At 42.5% G+C, this 23,600-nt stretch overlaps 1 protein-coding gene across 2 annotated transcripts in view; it reads left to right on the forward strand.

Moving 5' to 3' along the window:
* Hmga2 (high mobility group AT-hook 2) overlaps positions 1-20,672 on the forward strand; it is a 115,670-nt gene extending 94,998 nt beyond the window's left edge. For both annotated transcript variants that reach the window (XM_040754809.1, XM_005081519.4), the window contains 2 exons: positions 10,405-10,437; positions 20,508-20,672. In XM_040754809.1, coding sequence (XP_040610743.1) covers positions 10,405-10,437; positions 20,508-20,555 — 81 coding nt within the window. In that variant the 3' untranslated portion in view covers positions 20,556-20,672. The remainder of the gene's footprint in view (positions 1-10,404; positions 10,438-20,507) is intronic.
* Positions 20,673-23,600: the final 2,928 nt, after the last annotated feature.

The following is a 23,600-nucleotide window of genomic DNA, read 5'->3' on the forward strand; positions in this document are numbered from 1 at the left end:
CCTTCCCTTAAGATTGTTGGGGTAGGGGCATCTTTATCTGCCAGGCTAGTGCTGACTGTAGGAAATCATTTTAGGTAATATCTCTGAGAATTGTGCACCTCTGAACTCTGCATCACGCAACACAAAGGAAACGGCCCTTGCCCTGACTGGGATATAGGTGAACAAAGCACTTGGAACAGTCTGTTTTGGTGGCCATGCCCTGAAGGCCACAGAAATGACTTGAGTGACAAACCGGCAAATGGGAGGACTATGTGGATTTTAAGTGTGCACTGTGGCGTCCTGTGATCGTTCCCAAGAGTGCTGCCAAGGGCTTTGATATTGAACAATGAAATCATAAACACTGTCACAGCCTCCGTTGCTGCTGCTATGGCGGCAGCCACACTGGCCACCCTCCTCATGCTATCAAGTGGTGTTTATTACATTCTTGCCGCCAGTCGCGGAGCTGTGCACCTTGGTGACTTCTGATGTAGTCACCCCCAACCACCCGGAGAGGCATCCACATTACACAGATGAGGAAAGTGACATTTAAATTGCTAAGGAGTCACTCTGCTTCTGCACAGTGAGTCCCAGCTCTGGTCTTTCTAATTCCCAAGCCATATTTGCTAACACTGTCTTGCAAGTTCTTTCTCAGCAGAACTCCTCCTCAGGTACAAGAAGTTATCTCTAAACTTTATGAAGTAAATTGAAAGGAATCCCCACCTCACCCCAAGGCCAAAAAGCTGCCTTGTAATAGCTCAGACAAACCGGCTTCCACATCCGGAAAAGGCAATAGCAGTCAGCACCTCCTAAACATCCTTCATTTAAAAAAATTAAAAATTAAAAAAAATGCTCCCAGCACTAATGTTCCCTCTGAGATCAGAGGTACATACTCATATCTGGCAGCAAGTCCAAACATACCAAAGCGTGTATTATCCAGAGCCAAGGACTCGAATACCACTGCATCTGCAGAGAGTGGAACATCTCATTTCAATAGACAACTTGTTCATGTGGTTGGGATCCTCCCTGCTGAACTGACATGCAGTCTGGAGAGCAGAGGAAAACAAAGAGAGCAGTTATTGCGGACTGAGGGAGCCCCTGCACACCCCGGGGTTCTGCTCTTGAGTGTAACTGAGCAGAACTCCGGTTGACTCCCGTTAAAAGCGGGTAGACACTTACTCAAGACTCCCAAGTGTGGGGAGCTCGTGCTATTTACTCACTGCCCAGCATCTCCGGAATTCCTTTTGAACATGACCAATGAGTTATAGCCGGGCTTTAGGCAGCATGGCACATTCCTGCACTGGCTGTCGCGAGGGGCTTCACTCTTCAGCCCACGATGAAGTGAATTCTAGAGTAGAGCTTTCCAAGCAATGGTCCAGACTGGCCAGGAGAGCCCTTTCATAGTAACTGTAAAGCGGAGACTGCATAGTAATGAGAGAGCTGTTCCACCTCATTGGATGCAGCCCACAATGGCGGGACAAAGCCGAGAACAAGGAAAACCCTGTGGGAAGAGGCTCCTATCAGCCACCATACTGGTTTCAGCAGTCTCTGGTTTCTTATCATCCTTGAGTGGCACAAAGTGACACTTTTCGAGGCACAGGGGTGGTTTCACTTGCTGGAACTGACCTCATTACCTTACAGGGGAATCTGCTTGGCATGAAGGAGGAACTTTTTCTCCCTCTGTCTCAGTGGTTCTCAACCTGTGGGTCACGACTCCCATAAGGGGTTGCATAAGATTGTGGGGCAAACACAGAGATTTAAATTATTGTTATGAAGTAGCAACAGAAGTAATTTTATGTGGGGGTCACCACAAGATGAAGGACTGTACTAAAGGGTCACAGCATTAGGAAGGTTGAGAACTGCTGTTTGGCTGCAAGTTTCACCACTAAAGTCTCACCCTCTCACTCGTGTGATTCTGAGGGAGAGAAATGGAGAAAATCATACAAGGTGACAGGGAAGAGAGACAGACTCTGAATGACTCTTGACCCACAGACACACCACTGCGAAAGGTGTGTATATCACTGCTAAGCTTGTTAGTTAGATAAATCCTATCCTTTCTAGCAAGTTGTAGTTGAAGTATCCTTGGAAGCCTACAGTCCTTCTCTTTGATTTGGAATTCATGTGAATTCATTATCTAGGCTCTTACACATCAGTTTGATTCTTGTTAGCTCTCTTCACAAGCATACTGACTTATATGAAATTTAGGAAGATAAAATTACATCTAATAGGTGTGTTAACAACTTTCTACTACTACAACAAAATACCCAAGAGCTAAAATGAGGGAAGTGTTATTTTATGTTTAGTGTTGGACATTTCAGGTCACAGAGGTTTGACCCTTCTGCTTTGGAGAAGGAGAAGATTTCTTCCAGGCAATGGGAAGATCTCGACATTCTTTGGAAAGCTTTTTTTTTTTTTTGAAAATGTATTCCACATAGAAGACAAAAAGTATGTCAGGGACGGGTCAAGTGGGTGGACGGAATCTGGGAAGTCTCATTGAAATTCCTCACTGGTAGCATGAATGGTTCCCAGTTGTGAACTCAGCTTTCTCTGAACCGGGACATGAAATGGTCAGTGTTGGGATCTTTGACTAAATTACACCTTAACATAAATATCTGTAAGTATTATATATATAAGCAAACTTGAAATGGGGTATTTTAAACACCACCCTGCCATGTAGTGATGCAAATGTACCATGGGTAAAAATTAAGTGTCGCTTGTGGTCATATTCCAAGGGAACATGTACATTCACAAAGGCATCAGCCAGTGAGTACAGAGGCTGTGCAGGACAAGGGATTAAAGGGAAGAAATGTACACATTTCTTTAACAGAAAGCCATGGAGGTGAAACGAGAAAAGTCTGATGCTGTTCCGGGTGAGCTTCTAAGGGGACCTAAATGACATCCCTACAGAAGGCAAGCATCTTCATCCATCCTCACACTCTTGGTTCCAAACAATAATACATAACATGAGGTTACAAACTCCATAGTTGTAGAAACTAGGTCTTGTGTTTCATATGCTCTATACACCATAGAAGGTGTAGCTAACATTTGTACTATAACAAAACTGAGAGTAAGTGATGAACAAAACTAAAACAAGGAAATAATTCACTAGTATTCATCACAGGTACTTCTGCATTTAGAGCCTTGCCTGAATTTTTCAGAGTTTGAGGGGAATAAAAGATAAACAAAAGGATTGAGACAGGTATATAGATAGCAATAGGGCTGCATTTGATGAAGTGGAATGCTACTTTCAATAGAAATCCAACAAGAAACAATATGTTATTTAATTTGTGAAACACTTGAACCTTTGTTTTGTTTTCTTTTTATCTGGAGATCAGAGACTGGCTATGTAGCCCAAGTAAACCAGCCTCAAACTCACAGTCTTCATGCTTCAGCCTCCCTAATTTCGAGACTGCAAGTATGTGCCATACCACTACGCCTGGCTTGACTTCTTGAACTTACAACAACAAAAACCTTCTTTCTTTAACCAAAACTGTGACTATAAAAATAGTTTCCTAATGCTGATTGAAGACATCCTTTCCAACCCTGTTCTTTTTTTAAAAAATGTTATTTTAAAATATAATTTTCTCATTTGACCATTTTTCTTCATGAAATCATAGTCTTAGAAATATTTTAATTATATATTCTTTAAACAACACTGTTTCAAACAATAGTTGGCAAAAAAGTGAGTTTCCATTTTTAAAAAATGGGAATAAGCTGAATGATTGCCCAAAAAACCTACCTGTTTGGGTCCACGTTATATGGAGATGGAAAGATGTGGACCAGGTACCCTGGGCTAGAGTTGGGACTTCCTTATGACTGACCTTGTAGGTTTGTGAAGGTCATCCCACCTTTATGTGTGAATCTGAATGGCACTACTTTGGATGGCCATTGTGAGAAGTATGTTGGGCATTAAGCCACTTTATTAAATACAGATTGCACTATCTCCATCTGGACAGTGGAAATACAAAATTAAGCCACATCCTCGCCTCACCTGAGTTATAAATAAAGTTGGTTTTGCTTGGTGGCATGCTTATGAAGCGGTATTCAGAAATACACTTCTGGAAAGTGATAGCAATCTTAAGCAAAGCTTCATAGTTGTAAGATGACAAAATGCCTATCAGAGAAGCCAAGCTGAAGCAGATAGTTCCGGGGTTGACTTGAAGTTCCTCTTAGGTTTGGAATTGAGTGAGTTGGGAAGCCAACCAAATAGTTTTAAAAAAAAAAAAGAAAGGGAGGGAGGGAGGAAGGAAGGAAGAGAGAGAGAAAGAAAGGAAGAAAGAAAGAAAGGTATGCATTGTAATTCACAGATTCTAAGGAAAGAGTTATGAAATGCAGAGAAAACTTTGGAAGGAAGATCCAAGAGGAAGGCATCCTTGGGAAAAGCCAGGATGCTGGGGCCACTCTGGAAGTGTGAGAATGTGGAAAAGGGAAGACCTCACTTCCACAACTGTTGAAAATGTTTCAGGATATAAACTAACTCATTCGGGAATAGCTAACATTTCTCAGATTGAATATTAAGCTTCCTCCAAGGAAAAAGCTCTGCAGCTGAAGTTAGGCACACATCAGTGCCAAGAAAACAGTGCTAAATTCGGGTTCCAGAACAGATATGAGTCAGTTAAGTATCACAGGGATCCCAGCCCATAAACTGTCCCTTTGTAGTTCTTGAGAACATGGGAGATTACCAGTAAATTTATCCTTTAGGAAAGGAAATGCCTAAAATCATGAATCAGCTTTTAAAATTCAGTTTCAGTGACTAAATGTTATAGTTTCTAGGAAATACTTAGGGAGCCAAATGAAACTATAAAGCCATTCAGAACTGGGTGTGGTAGCATGGTACCCACCCATTATGACAGTACTGAGATGACAGGGGATTCAAGAATTCAAAGTCAGCCTCAGCTACATAGTGAATTTGAGGCCAGCCTGGCCTACATATGACCCTGTCCCCAAAACCTAAATAAATAAGCCGATAATTAAAAACTTCACATTTCAATGTAAGACCTAAAACAATGTTTTAGGCCCAATGGAAGAAGTGCTAATTCTAAATCTTTTATGAAAGTAAAATGTAATGAAAATAACCCTATTATTTTTTCTCATAAGCATATAGGAAAGTACACAGGGCACAGTACACATTATACAGAATTTGTAGTAAATGTATGCGATAAAGCAAGTTGAGATCCAGCTTACTGTGGCTGCTTTCTGGATAATTACAATACGCATCTTTAGTCACCTTTCGACTATGTCACCAGCAAGGTGAAATACTGATGACAACTTTGTCCATTAATTATTTTTCTCCTCAAATAGCATTTGATTTCGCTCCCATTGCCTCACAGACATTTTCTTCCATCACACATTGTGCATGAGTCTTTCCACCTGGTGAGCTTGGGTTGCTCAGGTTTAAATTTTGGCTACTGCATCTGTGTTAGGCAAACCCTCAGTACACTGTTTCGGACATGTATACACTGTCCTTTGGTAGTCCTAAGAATGTGCGTGTCTGCTTAGAGGGACTTGCGGGCACCTCTTTCTTTCTGTTGTTCTGTGTAGTTGGGGCACATGTCCTCCCACTGTAAGACTGTCTGGTGGGGGAAAAAGTGAATTGAAAATTGTACTTTATTATCCATTGTGTACCTCCTTGCCTCTCTCCCTCCTGAGTCTCTGGACTCCTAGAGATGTTTCTTCTTTACTTTTACATGTTCCTTGTCAGATACACAGCTTAGGAAATACTGATTTCTATTTGATGGGCCAGTGGGTAAGTTCACTAGGTCAAGATGGCAGGATGGATTCAGGGACTAATCAGGACACTTGTTTTTTTAAAAGGTTCCTCATTGATCAGTCCCTTCATCTTAAGGTATATTTAAGACATCAGCAAGATGGCAAAAAAAACAACAACAAACAAACCCAGAGTATTGTCCCTTAAATCTTGTCCTAAGAGAGCTGCCATGGCTACAGTCATGACAGAACTCAGACTGTCCATCTTGGCACCAACCAGCCCTCATCCACTAAGCTGTCTTGCCAGACCTCCAGCAGTCCTGTCTGAGACCAGGACTTTCAATGAACCTGGAGCTCACTTACTGGGTGAGGTTGGCTAGCCAGAAAGTTCCAGGTATCCATCGGCCTCTGCCTCAACACACAGGCGAGCGATAATCAGCACCAAGGCAGATTTGGATTCTCTGGAACCACAGACTATTCTCAAGAGTGTCTAGAGAACTCCCTTGTTATTATGAGACAGATAGGTAGAATGATCGACCGTTTCCTGCCTATGTGTCCCTTTTCACAGTCTTAAAAGCAAAAATAAAACACAATGTAAACTTTAAGATTAGAAAAACTAGCCAGGTGGGGTGGTGTGTGCCTTTAATCTCAACATTAGAGAGACAGAAGCAGGCAGATCTCTGAGTTCAAGACCAGCCTGGTCTACATAGTAAGTTCCAAGCAAACCAAAGGTATATAGTGAGACATTGGTAGAAGATGGATGGATGGATGGATAGATAGATAGATAGATAGATAGATAGATAGATAGATAGATAGATAGCCAGGCTACTTTGCTGTATTGCTGCATGGAGTTCAGAATCCACAAAATATGCCCTTTTATTTTTTCATATGCCTTCTACAGTGCCATGGAATTCTGACCCCTAAACTGTATATGTGGATTTCAACAGTTCTTAATTTGCTTGAGGCCTCGAAGGCCCCTTACTGACTATTGCCGTCAGTACTAAGAGCTGACTGATGTAGCAGGGCTAGGCCCAGCAGTGATTGCCCTGGGTTGGTGGGGATCTCCTGAGAGATACAGAGAAACATGATGCTCTTCCTCCAACCCAGGTAGGTCAGGAAGCACAGCCCTCCCTTCCGGGCTGGTTCTAGACCAGGGGATTCAAGAGAGTTAACAGACTCAGGTTGTTTCAGTTTCAGAAATCACCCCGAGGAGATTCGAGTCCCCATGCCTTCCCAAGTGGGAGGGGGGCAGGTGTTAAAAATATAAAGGATTTTCACCTTTCTGTAAACCATTACGCATTTTTTAAAAGATTTATGAAAACATAATGTTAGCCACGCCAGGGATTAATAAGCAGAGTTATCGCCCAGTCTTTATGAAGACGCAGTGGCCAAGTATGTTTGCTGCCAAGAACCGTAAGAGTCCTGCTTCTCTGTCTCAACACTTAGTTCTGAGCTAAGAGATGCCGAGAGCAAGATAAGAGGCAGTTTGTTGCCCAGAAAGCTTTCCAGCTGGCAGTGTGCTTCCTTTCTGTTTTTATGAATGGCGGTAGTATTATGATTTGATCTGCGTTTTTTTTTAAGACCAAAGCCATTCATAAAAATAAAAACAAAACAACAACAACAACGACAAAAAAACTTTCTGGGCACAGTCTGGAGCCAACGGGTGCCAGAGGCTGGGAAAACATCCCAGCAGCCCTAACCACAAGCAGCATTGAGAGCATTCAAGGGTCTGTTTGTTTGGTGGCCTGAGAAGTATGAAGTGCTGGGTCTGAGTGTAGCTGGGAGAAGTTCTGTGACGTGAGCTAGGCCGGGAGCCAAGGCTGGCAGAGGTTCAGACATTGTCTTTCCCCTCACTGAAGTGTCAGGGCCTAATTCATGGAAAATTGGGCGAGCTGGCAGCCCTTTCAGGGAGTTTCATTGAGACGCACTGTGTGGGACTCGGGTGAATGGAGCTCCTCAGCCAGGAAAGGAGGGGCTGGTGATGAGTAGGAGCCAGACGGCCTGCACGAATGTGTGTGGATTTGAAACGGTCGGGAGTTAAAGTTGTACAGGTGTAAGCGGCAGGGGAAATGAGAGAGAAGAGAGGTGGATTGTTCTTAAAAGTGACCCTTTGGAAATGAATACTCTCTCAAGCACACGCTTCTGAGTCCTAAGAAGCGTGAAACCCCGTGCCTCCTGGGTTCAAGTCTACCTGGAAAAAAAATCATCTCAACCTATGCTTTGATAATGATGTTATCTCTACTGCTGTTCAAAGTCATGGCATAGACCTTTTCTTTTTCAGTGAGTAAACCACCCTTTTCCTCCCTTTAAAGAAAAAAAAAGTCTTTAAATTTTTAAAAATCATCCATTTTAAAAAATACTCTACAAGCTTTACATAATATTTGCAATGTGCAAGAAAACACTCCATTACAGACATTCTAAATTCTGGACATAAGGAGTTTAATCCACCTCATACATTTCTGAAGGACTGTAGCAATTGTATTTCTCTCACTGAATCATGGTGGTTCAGTTCTATTTGCAAACTTCAGGAATGTATAAACGAAATTAATAGGGCTTATAATCAGACATAAATGTGTTATCAGGAAGCAATCTACCAAAGGGCTGGGGCTTCAAATACTCCATTTTTACCACTGAAGAATAACAATCATTTCTGGAACTTAATTGAAAAATTAATTTAAGCTACAGGAAGATCTCACTCAGAATTTCACTCAAATGAGAAGAGATGAGTACTGGTCTACCGGCACAATCAAATGCATACTTGTAGTTTAAATCTTTGTTTAAATCTTCATAAGGTACCATCACAAAAGTGAGTGGATTGAGTTGGGTGTGGTGGTGCATGCCTTTAATCCTAACACCTAGGAGGCCGAGGCAGGTGGATCTCTGTGAGTTCGAGGCCATTCTGGCTTACAGAGCAAGTTCCAGGACAGCCAAGGATACACAGAGAAACCCTGTCTGGATAAACAAAGTGAATGAATCCATAGAACAGGAGACAAAGTTCACAAACTGTAGATCTGATGAAGTATTATATCCAGAGCATCAAAGAACCCTTGGGTCTTGTCTTAGGGTTTCTAATCTGGGATGAAACACCATGGCCAAAAGCAAGTTGAGGAAGAAAGGGTTTATTTGACTTAGTCTTCCACATCCATAGTTCATCACTGAAGGAAGTCAGGACAGGAACTCACCAAGGACCTTGATGCAGGAGCTGATGCAGAGGCCATGGAGGGTGCTGCTTACTGGCTTACTTCTAGTGGTTTTCTTACAGAATCCAGAGCCACAAGCCCAGGGAAGGCCCCACATACAATGGACTTTCCCTCATCAATCACTAATTAAGAAAATGCCCTACAGGCCTGATCTTAGCGAGACTTTTTTTTTCAGTAAGGTTTCCTCCTGTCAAATGACTGTATCCTGTGTCAAACTGACATAAAACTAGCCAGCACAGGTCTCAATGTTGAAAGAAAAATGAGTAACTTTTTTTTAAATGAACAAAGCATTTGGATGCACATTTCTTTACAGAAGCTAAACGGATGGCTAGTAAGCACATGAAAAATGGTTTGTGGAATTAGTGAAGAGATAATTTAAGTAGGAGCAATGACACTTAACTTTCCACCCAGTTGGAAGTCTACAATAAAAATGACAGACAATAACAAGTGCTGACACATATGTGGAAAAATTAGAACTCTCCTACATTACTGGGTATGTGTGAAATAGTGTAACTGCTTTGGAAAACCATCTAGAAGCGGCTGAAGGAGGAATTTCCTTAACACTCAGAAATACCACTCCTGTGTTATCCACAATAAATGAAAACATGCCCACACTGGAGTGTGTTTATGAATGCTCATAGGAGCTGTGCTTAACAGCCAAGAAGTGGAAATAGCCCTAATAGACATCAAATAATAAACATCCAGATAGGTAAAATGTGGTATACATTTGGCATACAAATCAATTAACTGTTGATACTACAGTAGTGATCTTCTCAGTTTTGTTACAAAAGACCTAACAAAGTAAATTCAAGAAAGAAGGGTTGGGAGTTGGGCTTACAGTTCAAGGAGACACAGTCCACAGAAACAATGATGACAGTAGCCTGGGGCAGCTGGTCACATTTACTTTCTCTCTTTAGGGGAGAGAGAGAGAGAGAGAGAGAGAGAGAGAGAGAGAGAGAGAGAGAGAGAGAGAGATCAACTTCCTCCTTTTTTTCCAGACAATGGCATGATGCTGCCCCTTTCAGAGTGAGAGTCTTCTCTCTTAAACCTTTGGAAGTAACTATAGAAACACACCCTTTTCATAGTTATTGTCAACACATTTAAGATTAGTCATCTCAGATATTATCATATGAATCACCCTCCTCACCTGGAAATTAAATTCGCCAGTGAATGAGGGCAGGCACACAAGAAGACCTGTTGCATGATTCTTCCACTATGAAATTCTGGAACAAGTCAATTTATATACCACAGGGTGGGCTGGTGACAAATTCAGCTTTGGAGGTTGACTAGGGAAGTGTTGGGGGGATGCTCACTATTCCAACGTGAATAAAAGAGCACCTTCCTTCACAAGCGGAGATTATGAATAAACATTTTTTTGAACTTAGATGAACTTTTGGAATATTGAATTTTATCCCTTGCTTTGCAGATCCACGCCCACACTTAAAGCTTAAATACTCATATTGTTCCCCTCTGTCTGTTTCCTTTTAAAATATAACATTTCTTTTGTTTGTCTCTTCCTTAGCCACAACAAGTTGTTCAGAAGAAGCCTGCTCAGGTAAGACATGATCCCTTATGATTTTTCTCCCAAAAGAATTCAAGTAAAATGTGTGCCAAAAAAGGTTTCCATGCCTTTAATTAACATTGTCTCATTTTGATTATGCATTGAAATATTTGTTTTATCCTTTTGAGTCAGGAATATAGACAGTCTGAGATCATTTATTAAAAAACCCCAACAGAGCCAGTGAGACAATTCAGCTGATGAAGGAACTCACTGCTAAACGTGATGACCTGAATTCTAGCCCAGGAGTCCACAGTTGGAAGGAGAAAGCCAACATTTGTGAATTTTTCTCTCATCTCCACTTACACATCACCATTCCCCACCTCGTGTGTGTGTGTGTGTGTGTGTGTGTGTGTGTTTTCCAGGGCAGCCAGGGATAGAAAAACAAACAGGAAAGCTAAAGTTTTCAAATGTGTATAAGAACATGGGGGAAGGGAATTAAAATAATTACGTGTATTACAACTTTGATAAATGCAAAGCTGAGCTAGAACAATAGCAATAAAAATCATTCACTTTGTGGTTCTTTAACCTAAAAGCCCAGTGTGGCATGGGCAATACAAAAAATACTCGATGTTCTTAAGCAATACTTAACTAAACAAAATGTACATAAACACTCCATATGATCTGATAACCTCTCATCCTTTGCTGGGAAGAAAATCAAGAGAAAGTGAAATAAACAAGGCTGTGCATTTAAAATCGGAGGAGGCCCCAGGGCTCAGCATTGCATCATAGTCTATAGAATAATAACCTCACATAGCTTGATAGCATTGATCCCAACTCTACTCTTGGTGTGGTAGGGAAGACACGGTGAACAAAATAATGTGTTAGAGAAGTGTGTGGTGCAGAGGTTCTCGTTGGAGCTGTGCATAGAGAAGACTTGTATTCATATCCTAAGCATCTAAACTCTGAGACAGACGTGAACATCTTTTTGAAACCCTGTGTTCACTTAAGTTCACTGTGTGAGTCTTTACACCCTGGGAACTGGCACAAGCTTCCTATCTGGACCATTGTTTTCCCAGAGAGAAAGCTGCTAAACACTTTCCTGCAACTACTGGCCCCAAATGTCATCCATGCTGCTTACTTGGTTTGAAGACCTTTGTCTAAGGACTTTCTATGAGCTCTCCATGTGAGCCTACTGGACAGCCAAGAATGAGCATACTCAGTTGATAAAGAAAAAAGAAATGGCAAGATGTTTGAATATTTGTTTAATGAGCAAATGACCACTAAATGTCAGTGTCTATGTGATCCATAGGGGACACAGATGAATAAATAGAAGATCATGGGTTATTAGCGGGTAGATTCCCTAAGAGCTGAACTTCATGGTTTTCTTTGATTTTGTTGTTAAATTCTCTAGTTACAGAAGGGAAAATGGAGACATAAAAGGAGATGTTATGGGGGAAATGAACGACACATGCAATAGTAGAAAAACAAAAACATATGTATCACAGGTAGAAATCACCAATATCTCTGCAAATGATTGTAAACTGGGCTTTAGAACACCAAGGATAATCTAGGTGAACACACACTCACACACACTCACACACACACCAGGGAGTAGGGAATCCGAAAGAAGTCGCAAGAGAAGCAGTGGCCATCACTGATCTGTCTGGCTGTTATACAGGCCTTGTTCCAAAATTTCCCTTTAAAGGAAAGGAGCTCAGACGGAATTAGGAGGGAAGGGAACACAGCTCGTGGGACTGCCTAATTTATATTGTCTCGAGGCACGGTGATGAATTATGTAAACACGGGCACTACAGGGAAATTCACAGAGGATAATGTAAATTTTACAGAGCAGCTGAAGACTCCTTTCCATCTGTTTCTTTCAAAACACCCTCCCAGAGGGCTTGTCCCTGACCTAGTCTAGATCAACGTGGGCTCATCTTAGCCTCTCTTCATCACTGTGAGGGGCTATATTCGGGTCCTGCTTTGAGGCGGTGTCAAGATTGACATTTTCAAAGTCTTTTAGAGTTTTTAGTCATTCAGAATGGTCCCCTCTTTACCTAATGTCTTCACTGCATGGTTTTCAGATGATTGTTTTAGTTGGGGGAAATTGTGTAACAATTGCTAAATCTTATCCTTAAGATGACAGGCATCAAAATCACCTTCATTTACATGTATGTCGCATGGATTGGGAGTTAGAGGTTCAGTGGCAAAGAATGCTCATGCTCCCTGGATAAAAGCAGCAGAAGGTCACTCTCAGGGGGCAAATTCAGCATGATGCTGTCTCTGCATATGTGTTTATCTTTACAAGCATGTGTGTTTACAAAAGCTGAAGGCAAACTCTGCTGTGGAGGGTTTGAGTTCAGAAAACGCACCAGGTGCCATGGATCCCAAACTGCAAGCCTTTCCCATAATTCTTACAGGCAGGAGTTGAGTCTAAAGTGGAAGACGTCTGCAGTGTTCTCATTGACTCTCTTTAAATCCCCAACCTATAGAAAACAAGTCTTACTAGAAATTTTGCTTTGTATTTTAAAGTAACAAAGTAAGCAGAGGATAGATAGAAACCAGCTAATTAGGAGTAAATCCTCAACAACATACATTCAAATGTTAGTTTTAGAAGGGAAGGGTGATAGACTTTTCAAGTTATTTTCTCATCTCCTATTTCTCGAGAGTTTTGTCTTTAACCCTACCTTCTGAAAAGGTACCACTAGCTTCTCCTTGTTTCTCAAAGTTCCCATTTTAACATGTTGAATGGAGTTTAGAAGTGGCCCCTTATATATAATTCAGACATTTTTCTGATCGAAGGGAAAACAAACTTTTTTATTCTCACAACATTCGTTCATTCAGTGCACACTGTCCATTTGTAAGCTTTCCCTGAGCTATAAAACAGGAAGAAAAAAAGAAAAAAAACCTTGTCTTTTCAATTTCCTATCCAGAGGATTGAAAACTGATCAGTTTCTGCAAGAATGGAAACAAAGCGTTCCACTTCAAAAATAGATTTCTTACCTGCAAACATCTTCCACGTGAGGTGTGCAGCTGGGCAACAGAATCTCCAAAACCCTCAGTTATCACGTGGTACTTGCCCCCTTCCAAAATGTTGAATGTTTTTACAGGAACTTCAAGGGCAGCTTTAAGGATGTTTACATTGCAGACAACCTAAACACTGTTTGCAGCAAAATGGGAGATTTCATTTGGGGACAAGCAAGTTGATGAATTACAGCCAGCGTATTCTTCTCAAAGAAGGCATTTTTACTGGGTGCTTTTAGTCTAGACACACAAAGAAGGAAGGAGGATGGAGAGAGAAGAGAACATTCTCCAACACTCACCTTTTACATGGTACCTTGGCCAAAACGCAGCAAACGGTTCATAATAAATCAGACTTAGAGTCACTCGGGAGCCTGTGATCTGTGCTCCTAAGCCATAAAAGGTATTGATTGATTTATTCCCCTGGTTACATTCTTCCACGCTGGTAAAACATTTTGTGGCCCAATAAATGTTTGGTACCAAGTGGCAAACACGAAGGATCCCATCAGAGACTTCCTTGAGTGTCATTTTGTTGCATAGCAAATGCTTTCTGAGTTCACCTCTGACCCCTGGCATTGCAACGGTTGAGGGAAAAGGAGAGAACAAAGTTGTTTGGGCCAGCTCAAGGGCACAGCAGCAGAGGGGAGGCGGAGGGCAGAGGAAGCACAGGGAAATGATCACGATCGTTACGCTAAACAGATGCAGCAATTAAGTTAGCTGACTGTCCCAATAAAGGAGCATTGGCAAGGTGAGACCATCTGCTTCTTGTCCAAGTTTGACTACAGAGATAGTAATGTAGCTCCTAACAGATGCAAAAGGACATCACTCAACAGGGGCAATTTCCAAAACTGCAAAAACAGACAAATTCAGTGTTTCTGGACCTGACACATCTGCTGTAGTTTTGTTGCTGTTATTGTTCTTTATTTAGTTAGTTTTGTAAGTTCAACTTCTTAGCCATGTGACTTAGCCTACTCATGAAAGAACAGTGCCGTCTTCTCCTCCTGTTCACATCGAAGATGGCCATTGCTTTGCACTTTGATGTAAGCTGGATCGAATCCAGGTATTTATCACATATCTAAATTATCTCCCACACTTGCCAACCCACACTAAATATAGAATAAACAGTAACGAGCCTTCCAGCCTGGTCTTTCCGAGCGAGTCCTTCATGAAAGAATAGAATGGGCTACCAGGCAGGAAAGGGCTGCTAAATCCTCCAGTGTCTGCTGAATAATGATTGCTTGTTAATCTACTATGATTATTGATGCTTTTAGTATTATTCAAAAGTCACAACTCAGAGCAGGGCCGAGGACAGGGCTCAATGGTTACATTGCTTGCCACACAAATGTCAGAACCAGAGTTCATTTCCCCGGAACTCATGTGAGCATTGTAGCATGCTGGAAGTTCCGGCCTCAGAAAGGAGAGGCACAGCAAATTCTTACAACAAGGAAGTTAGTGAATAGTCATCTTGACGAGACATCAACCTCTAGCCTCCAGTGCATATTTGTGCACTCGGGTGTGTGCACTCACATGTGTGCAAGCATGCAGGAACACACACACACACACACACACACACACAAAGTATACCGAATATGCTCACAAAAAGGGGAGAGGGGAGGACTGGAGACATGGCTCAGGGGCAAAATCACTGGCTGCTCTTCCAGAGATCCTGAGTTCAAATCCCAGCAACCACATGGTGGCCATCTAGATTAGGATCTGATTCCCTTTTTGGGCATGCAGGCATACATGCAGAGTGTTCATACATAAAATATAAATAAAAATTTAAAAATAATATAAGAATGGAAAGAGAAAAAACTCAAGATAATGAAAAATAGTGATGCAATTGTCATTAATGTTCCAGAGGTGTTCTGTTGCTTAACAATAAATACAGGAGCCAACCAAAGTTTTAAACAAAGAAACTGAAGGGGAAGGAAGGACATCTCCTGGCTTGTGCCACCAATAAACAAGTCTGTATTTGCCCACCAAGCAGATGTCACCCAAACTGTATTTTTAAATTACTTTGCATTAAAAAGAGAATCTGGGTGACTTTGGGAGTTTTTCCTGAAAGCTTTCCTTCACACATGAACCCTTTTACTACATCTCCAGTTTATTTTTCACATGCAAGGCTCCTGTCCTAAGAATGGAAGAATTGGCAGAACCCATGGCCCTCAGAAATTATGCCTTCTGAAATTTGTGAGTAGTTTGTATATGAAATGCTTCCTCTATGTGAAAAAAAAAAGTGAGTTCCATCTCAAGATTTTTTTAAAACTAGGGCAGAGAAATTCTTGGTATCCCAAGGACCAGTGCTATATCTGTTGCAAGACCTTCCATGGCAGAACTATGTCAAGACAAACAGCTGGCCTCAGAGTAGACCTGTAATTCCAAGAGAATGAAGTGGATTTGCCTGGGCTACAGCCAACGTAGACAACTTAGCAAGACCTTGTCTTAAAATAAAAAGTGAAAAGGGGGATCTGGGGACACAGTGCAGGGCCCTAGATTCCTTGCCTAGCCACGAAGACATGCCTTTTAAGAACCTACAACAGGGCTGGAGAGATTGCTCAGTGGTTAAGAGCACTGACTGCTCTTCCACAGGTCCTGAGTTCAATTCCCAGCAACCGCATGGTGGCTCACAGCCATCTGAAATGAGGTCTGGTGCCCTCTTCTGGTATGCAAGTAGAACACTGTATACATAATAAATAATAAAATCTTTAAAAAAAAAAAAAAAGAACCTATAACATAGGTGGAAGGTGGCCCAAAAGTTACATATTGTTAATACATATGGCACTAACAAAGATCATTGTCTTGCTATAAATAGCCCAGCTTTGCAAAGTTCATTTTGAAGGACACATTCCCCTCCCAGCATTCCCAGCATTGCACTTCCCATTTTACATAGTTTACATGTTTCATTTCACGTGGTTTCTAAAAGGCTGCTGCCAAATGTTCCTAGTTGGAGGAAATGATCATTTTTCAGGAAGTCACATAGTCCCAATTCCATTTTGAGTCAAACTCTAAGGCAGAAGAAGGGGAAAATAGGAAAAGTTGACTTTATATAGTCTTGTGGGTTCTTCAGATACAGCTGGCAAGATTGGAGCCGGCTCTTTGCTGAGGAGCAGAAGTCTTTGCATCTCTTCTGAGAAGACTGACCTCAAATATTTATGAACTCAGTGTGTCTGAGGATGCCATTTCACCATAGTGGCCCTTCAACCCTCTGTGGATTGGTTGGTGACAGAGCATCAATCACACAACCACTTCTGGTCTGTGGCGTGGTGTCATGAAACACTGGCATAATTCCTTGCAATTAAAGAAAAAGCATACAGAGGTTTGTTAGAGTCCATGTGGACTCCGACGATTTTTGCCTTCCTTACCATGAATATCACATCGCATCCTGATGTCACCTGCCACCAAGTTTGCAAGAAGCTCTCCTCCAATACAGACCTGCTATTTATTCTTCCTCCAAAAATGAAGCCCCAAGCTCTGTCCTTAACTAAACTCCTTGTTGTTGACATCCTTGCCTGTACCACTAACCACCTGGTACTGTGGGTACCAGGCTATCATCTTGTGTGCTTTTTTAATCACTTAAGTACACCCAAAGACACGAACATGATGCTGAACCAGCTCGAAAGAACAATAGGTGCAAACTGTTATCACAGGGACTTTGTTTGCAAGCTTTCAAAGCAGCGACAAAGGCTCCACGTGAACAAAAGAAAATTTAAGGTAAAAATGAGTGCAATTTTCTGATAGCTATGGCATATATACATTTCTCTAACGCTACCCACTCCCTCCCATTCTCCCTCCCATCCGTTATCTATCTGCTGGAAACACTCGCACATTTCACCCAGCTTGGTGTACCCTTGGTTGTCTTCACAAGTAGCTGTGTGGATGGCAGGGATGTGGTCAGTGTTCAAGGGATATAGGGAGGGCCGCTCATAAAAATGCCATTGTGCAGCTCTACTTTGAAGTCCTTTTAGCATAACATTCCCAAAGCCCCGTTCTGAACAGGTAGTCCTTGGAGCAGAGTGTCACTGTTTGCCTTTCACACCCACCAACCAGCCCCTAATAGGATGTGTGCAACTCTGAGACACAGCATTTCAGTCCCTTGAGTACTTCAAGGCTGCCATGGGGAGTCGCAGCCCTCAAAGTTCCTTGGCCCATGTGTTGCCAGTGTGAAGCCATCTTGAAGGTACACATCTTGGGGTACAAGCTGTGATCCATAGCCCACGGCCATGTCTTCTAAGAGGACTGAGCCTGGAGGTTGATGGGAATTTCTCTGTGGTGGTGACAGACTTCGTTTGGGACATCAGAAATGGCTGCTTATCCCAGAATGCCCCTTGTTTCTGTTCTTTGCAAGGCACAGGATCCCTGGGTGGAGTTTAGTGAGAGTAGGACCAGAGTCGGTTTTCCAGTCTTTGTACCTGACAGGAGGGCAGCTACATATAGGCCAAAAGGCCAGGCCACAGAGAGAGGAGGCCTGAGGCTGGTGGAGTTGGGAAGTGTTACCCGCTCTGCCAGTGTCACATTGGCCTTGTTTTGGAGGGAGACCAGCCAAGGCTGTGCCAAGAAAGAAACTCTCCACTAGGCCTTTGAAGACGCCCACCATGCTGAACATATGAGAGCCACATTTGCACCCCACACTTAGCGGGGTGAGACTTCCTGTCCTGGCCTCCTTGTTAGGTTCCCAGTCCTAATTGATAGCTACCAGCAAAAGAATTTCAAGGTCGGAGGAAAGATACATAAATAAAACTACTCCCCATGTTGTGTTAAGCCATGCTAAGTAAAAGAAACAAGCGGCCATCATTTGGGGTCGAGTTATGTCTAATGGGTTTGACTATCAGGAATTGCTGGAGCTCCCATCAAACAAGGCTCCTGGGAATGTCCTATAAAGCTGATCACATTCCATTTAGTGCAAGGTCTCCGTAGGTCTGTGGCCTGAGAAATCCTATTTCCTTCCCGATTCTCAAGCACTTGGGTTTACCGATAGGAGAATATTGAGCTGACAGAAATAGAATAACCATAGCTAGGTTGGCAGGGGTGGGGGTGGTTTCATCTGAGAAGATGGAGTAAAACATGCCTACCTGCTTCTCTGTTGTGGTCTGTTCCAAGGGAGCAAGCTAAAGTGAGTTCACATTTCATGTTAGGATAAGTGAGTCCTCTGGAGGAGACAATAAGGTAGCTGCCAAACAGTTTAGTGACTTTCTGGAATTTAAATATTAAGTGAAAAGACAGGGTCACGGGGCAGCTGATCCCCAGCTTGTCTCTATTTCGTCTGCCCAAGGCTTTCATCTTGCTACATCCTCCTTTCTAACAGGGACTCCACAGAGAATCTCAGGGTCATGGCCTCTTGCCTCGTCAAGATGTGAAGCCCGCAGTTTGGCGGCCTGGGAGGAGAAGGGAGGTAGCTCCATGCGTTCCACATTTCCCACAAAACCCAAAAGCAGACTAAACAAAACCGGTGTGAACTCCTGTGACTTGATGCTGCGGCGATTCTATTTTTTAAACTGTAATCCGTTCGTTTGCATGCGTTCCCTGGATTTACAACTTTCTCCAGCTTTAGAGGGAAAGAGAATGTTTGAAACCTTTTTCAACTTGTAAGAAGCAGTGGGCTGTGGAGGAAAAAAAAAAAAACAGGCTAGAGGTTCCATGGCCGTGTACGTGTGTATGAACATTCACGGGAGGGCATGCGCAGCCAGCCAGCTCTGGAGGCTTCTCCCCTCCTGTTTGCTACTTTTTCAGAGAAGCAGCGTCACACGTGGTACCATTTAGGAGCTTCTTCACAGCTGAAGTGTTTCAGACACTAATGAATGGAAGTTTGGTCGTGTAGTACAGACAGGCTCGGAGGCGTGCTTTACTGAGTGGGACTCTGTAGTGACCTGGTAAGGGAAGAGAGGTATAAATTGTGTCAGTTAGCTACCCAGATGAAACGAAGCCGTGTGGAAAACCAAATCTATTAAACTATGAAGGCTGTATAAGCTGCTGTAAGCTGCCCGTTCTTAAAGGGGTTCCATTGGCTGCTGCAGTAAATGTTTACCTCTCACCCGGATCTTTTTCACATGCTGTCTTTGTAGGCAGCCAGCAGCGTTTGATAAAAATCAACCTCCCTCTAATGACACTTTTTATCAGAACTGTTTATTGTCTCCGCTTTACCACCCATGTCCTGAAAGGTATTCCAGGTTTGTTAAATAAGCAAAAGTTAAAAGGACTTTGTAGCTCACACTAGGTTGCAGGAACTCCAACAAATTCCAGAGCCATAAGGAATGAAGGGGAAAAAAAAATTGGGGTAGGTGGGAGGGGAGGAGGAATTGGATTTATATGGAGGCAAGGCCCTGAAAAAAAATCATATATATTAGGTTTTCTCTGCTTGGCTGGCCCACCATTAAATGTTTGCCTGATGTTGACGGATTTAGTGTTGAGACTGAGCAGTTATGTCAAACTTCGCTCCTCTCAAAATGGTCTTTAATAAATGGGAGGGTGAGGATATAGCTCTCAGATGCAGTGCACGGGGGGGGACTGCTCTTGCTCTCCCACTGACTCTGCAGAGGAGTCAGCCCTACACCAGTTCAACTGTAGTTTTGACCCAAACCTGTCCCTGCTTGCCTTAGAACCTTGGGTATGTTTCGTGAATGCATGCAGGGCTTTCCTGTCTATGATAACGAATCCTGTAAGCGCCATGATAGCACCAGCTACCATTCCAGGTATCTGGCAGGTGGGTTCACTTTCTTTCACATTGTTCTGAAGACTGGTTGTGCCAGTTTTTAAAACCAGTGAGTGGCATGCTGTAGGGAAAAAAATCTCTTCTTTCATAGTGAGCAAAGCTTCTGGGGATCCCACACTCTCCAGAGCACAAACAATTGAATTTGCTGACCAGCAACCATGGTGCCTTAAGTCAACAGTTGACTAAAGGCGGCCCTGGGAAAAGGCAACCCCTTGATTCCTCAATGAAGTGCAGATCAGGAGTCTGGGAAGAGAAGGCAGGGAGTGTCATGGCCATCATCTAGTTGAGCATACTGAGCTTTTGAATGGTGGAGGCCACCAGCTCTGTGGTGGTGAAGGATGGCGCCCAGGCCAGACTGAACAAGGCCTAACCCACCTGCCGTCTTGTGTTGTTGCAGGAGGAGACTGAAGAGACATCCTCGCAAGAGTCTGCCGAGGAGGACTAGGGGGCGCCAACGTTCAATTTCTACCTCAGCATCAGTTGGATCTTTCGAAGGGAGAAGACACTGCAGTGACCACTTATTCTCTAACTGCCACGGTCTTTCCACTTTCTGCGGGGTGGGGCAGGGGCGGGGCGGGCGAGGGGCGGGGGTGGGGCGGGAGAAATCACATAACCTTGAGAAGGACTATATTAATCACTTCCTTTGTAATCCCTTCACAGTCCCAGGTTTAGTGAAAAACTGCTGTAAGCACGGGGGACACAGTTTAACAATGCAACTTTTAACGACTGTTTTCTTTTTCCTTAACCTACTAATAGTTTGTGGATCTGATATGCAAGGGTGGGGGGGGCTGAGAAAACCTCTGTGTTAGACTTAATCAGTCACTACATCCAAACCCTAACAGGTCACCCTGGTGACCCGGGGGGCATTCGTATAAGAAAAGCATTGTGTGTGACTCTGTTCGGAACCCCAGATGCCACCCTACCCTGATCATAGTAAATCTTCTGCTTAGGACACCAAAGATAAGAACTAGATACTACTCTCCTTTGTGTATAATCTTGTAGACACTTACTTGATGATTTTTTTTAACTTTTTAATTCTAAACGAGACAAAATGCTGGTGTATGCTTTCATTCAGCTAGCAAACCAGAATTAGGTTATACTCATTTTTTCAAAAAGGGAAGTAAGCAAAAAATAAATGTTGACTCCTGTGTTTATGGGTTCACACACACACACACACACACACACACACACATCAGCAGGAGCGACACACCCACAAGCATTTATGCATTTATTCCCTTTTCAGGATATCTACACAGCCGAAAGCCACTTAGCAATAAGTGACACTTGTCAGTAAATGACACTTGTCAGCCTTGAAGCATCCTGGACAAGTGTAATTGTCCTCTTTTGGAATTTAATGGAAAGGTACAATACCTGATGAACTCACCCAAGTGATGGGACGGGAGGAGCAAAATATAAATTTCTTTTGCTATAAAGTACCATAGTTTTGAAAGGAAAAAAAGCTCTTGCTTGATGTCCACCTCTCCCTCTCCTCCCTCCCTTGCCTCTCTCTCTTCCTTCTATTCTCTCTTTGTCATTGTGAATCATTTTCCGTGAAAGACCGCAGTACCACTTACCTCAGATGAAGCCTGTGTGTTACTTCAAGTAATACATTTCTTTTTGACATAAGATGGTCGGCCGAGGTGCATTGTCTAGGTTCGGTCTGCCATCTCTGCATTCAAGCTGCACTTTTAGCCAGAGATGCAATAATTCCCCACTACTCAATACTACCTCTGAATGCTACCGTGAATTTACAGTCCTGCACTTGTTAACACGCTGCTAAACCGAGCACTGCAAGAGAGAAAAACACTCACTGGGCAGGCAATCCCACCATCCACAGTTCTCTGTCATTCTTGTCAAAGACACACCCTCACTCCATCTCAGCATGGCTATGCATGTTCCTGTGATTTTTTTTAATTGAAATTTTTGCAAATACTTGTCACAGCTTACCCCCTAGATCCCTACATTAATTTGAAACAGTTTTTTTTTAACCAAGTCGTTCCTAGGTTCTTATCTTCAGTGACACTACGTGGTATCACTCACGCATGCATGCACACACATGCAATTTGTCTGTAGTGTTCAAATATCACTCTCCAAGTCTGTACCTCAAATGAATTGTTGTAAGAAACAGACGGATTGACTTGCAAGGACCTACCTCCAGATCTCAAAAGAACAAACTTGTAGCCTACAACATTCTTAAATTTCCTTCCTCTGATGTTTTAAATAGATCAAACTCCACTTAGCCCTCACCGAAACTATTTTTTTTGTAAGAAGACACTTGATAGAAAAGAACACTTTTTTGCTTTTGCAAAAATGAATGAATAAATCAAGCCAACCTTCAAAGAAACTTGAAACTTTGTAGGGGAGCTACAAACAGCTCAGTTTGTGCCTAATGCAATCAGAAAATAAAATAGGTTTTTAAGATTAGTTGCCTATAAGAATGATGCTTGATGGATATTTTCCTGTATGTTATACAATGTGAGTTCTGAAAAATGTCTCAAGCAGATTTATTCTGAGTGCTTCTCGTGTAGAGTTTTTGTGCCTTTCTTTCCTAGCAAGGGCGTTGACTTTTCTCACGGTGTTATTCACTGGGCCAGGAGGTAGTCCCCATGATGGCTTGTGTCCATGTGACTCTTAATACTGAAGCCAAATGAAACAAACAAACAAACAAAACCATCTCTCTTCCAGCCACTTCAGGGAGGTCATTTCAAAGGCCACATAACCTTTCTGAGACCGGCAGGCTGCTCGCTGTTGTGAGTCACCCGAGGAGCCATGGAGAGAATTAAAACTCAACGTGACTGTCCACTGTGCATTAAATAAGCAAATAAACAGTGGCTCATAAAACTCAAATCCCCATCCCATATCTTTGGATGGGCCTTTTAGAAACCTCGCTGGCCAGCTCATAAAATCGGAAGCAGCTTCTCATATTGGCCAGGCTCGGCACACCGAGCGATGTCCATCTCTAATGAAGTTACTCTTTATTTCCTGTATGTTGTACAATCAAAACACACTACTACCTCTTACGTCCCAGTATACCTCATTTTTCATACTGAAAAAAAAAAGAAAAAGAAAAAAAAGGCTTGTGTCCAATGGAACAGTGAGAACATCATAAAATTTTTATATATATAGTTTATTTTTGTGGGAGATAAATTTTATAAGACTGTTTTTTACTGTTGTTGGTCACAGCTAAGTAAGACTGGACATCTGACTTCTCTGCCATTTCTGCACGTTAGGTATGTTTGCAGGAGAAACCTATCAAGATGATTGACTGCAGCCAACTCTCTCCCCGTTCGTTTGCGCGTCCTCTCTCTTTGTTCTCTGCTCCTCATGTAGAATCGCTGTCTGTGATTGTACTTTGATGGCTTGCTTGTGGGAATACTTCTCTAGTGGATTATAACTGACTTTCTGCACAATAAACATAACAGCCTCTGTGGTCCCCGTGTGTTCGGATTCCTATTCTTTGTCACAATTCCATTTAGTGAACAATAAAGTT

The sequence above is a fragment of the Mesocricetus auratus genome, unplaced genomic scaffold (genome assembly GCF_017639785.1).
Source record: "Mesocricetus auratus isolate SY011 unplaced genomic scaffold, BCM_Maur_2.0 Super-Scaffold_100011, whole genome shotgun sequence".
Classification (NCBI taxonomy): domain Eukaryota; kingdom Metazoa; phylum Chordata; class Mammalia; order Rodentia; family Cricetidae; genus Mesocricetus; species Mesocricetus auratus.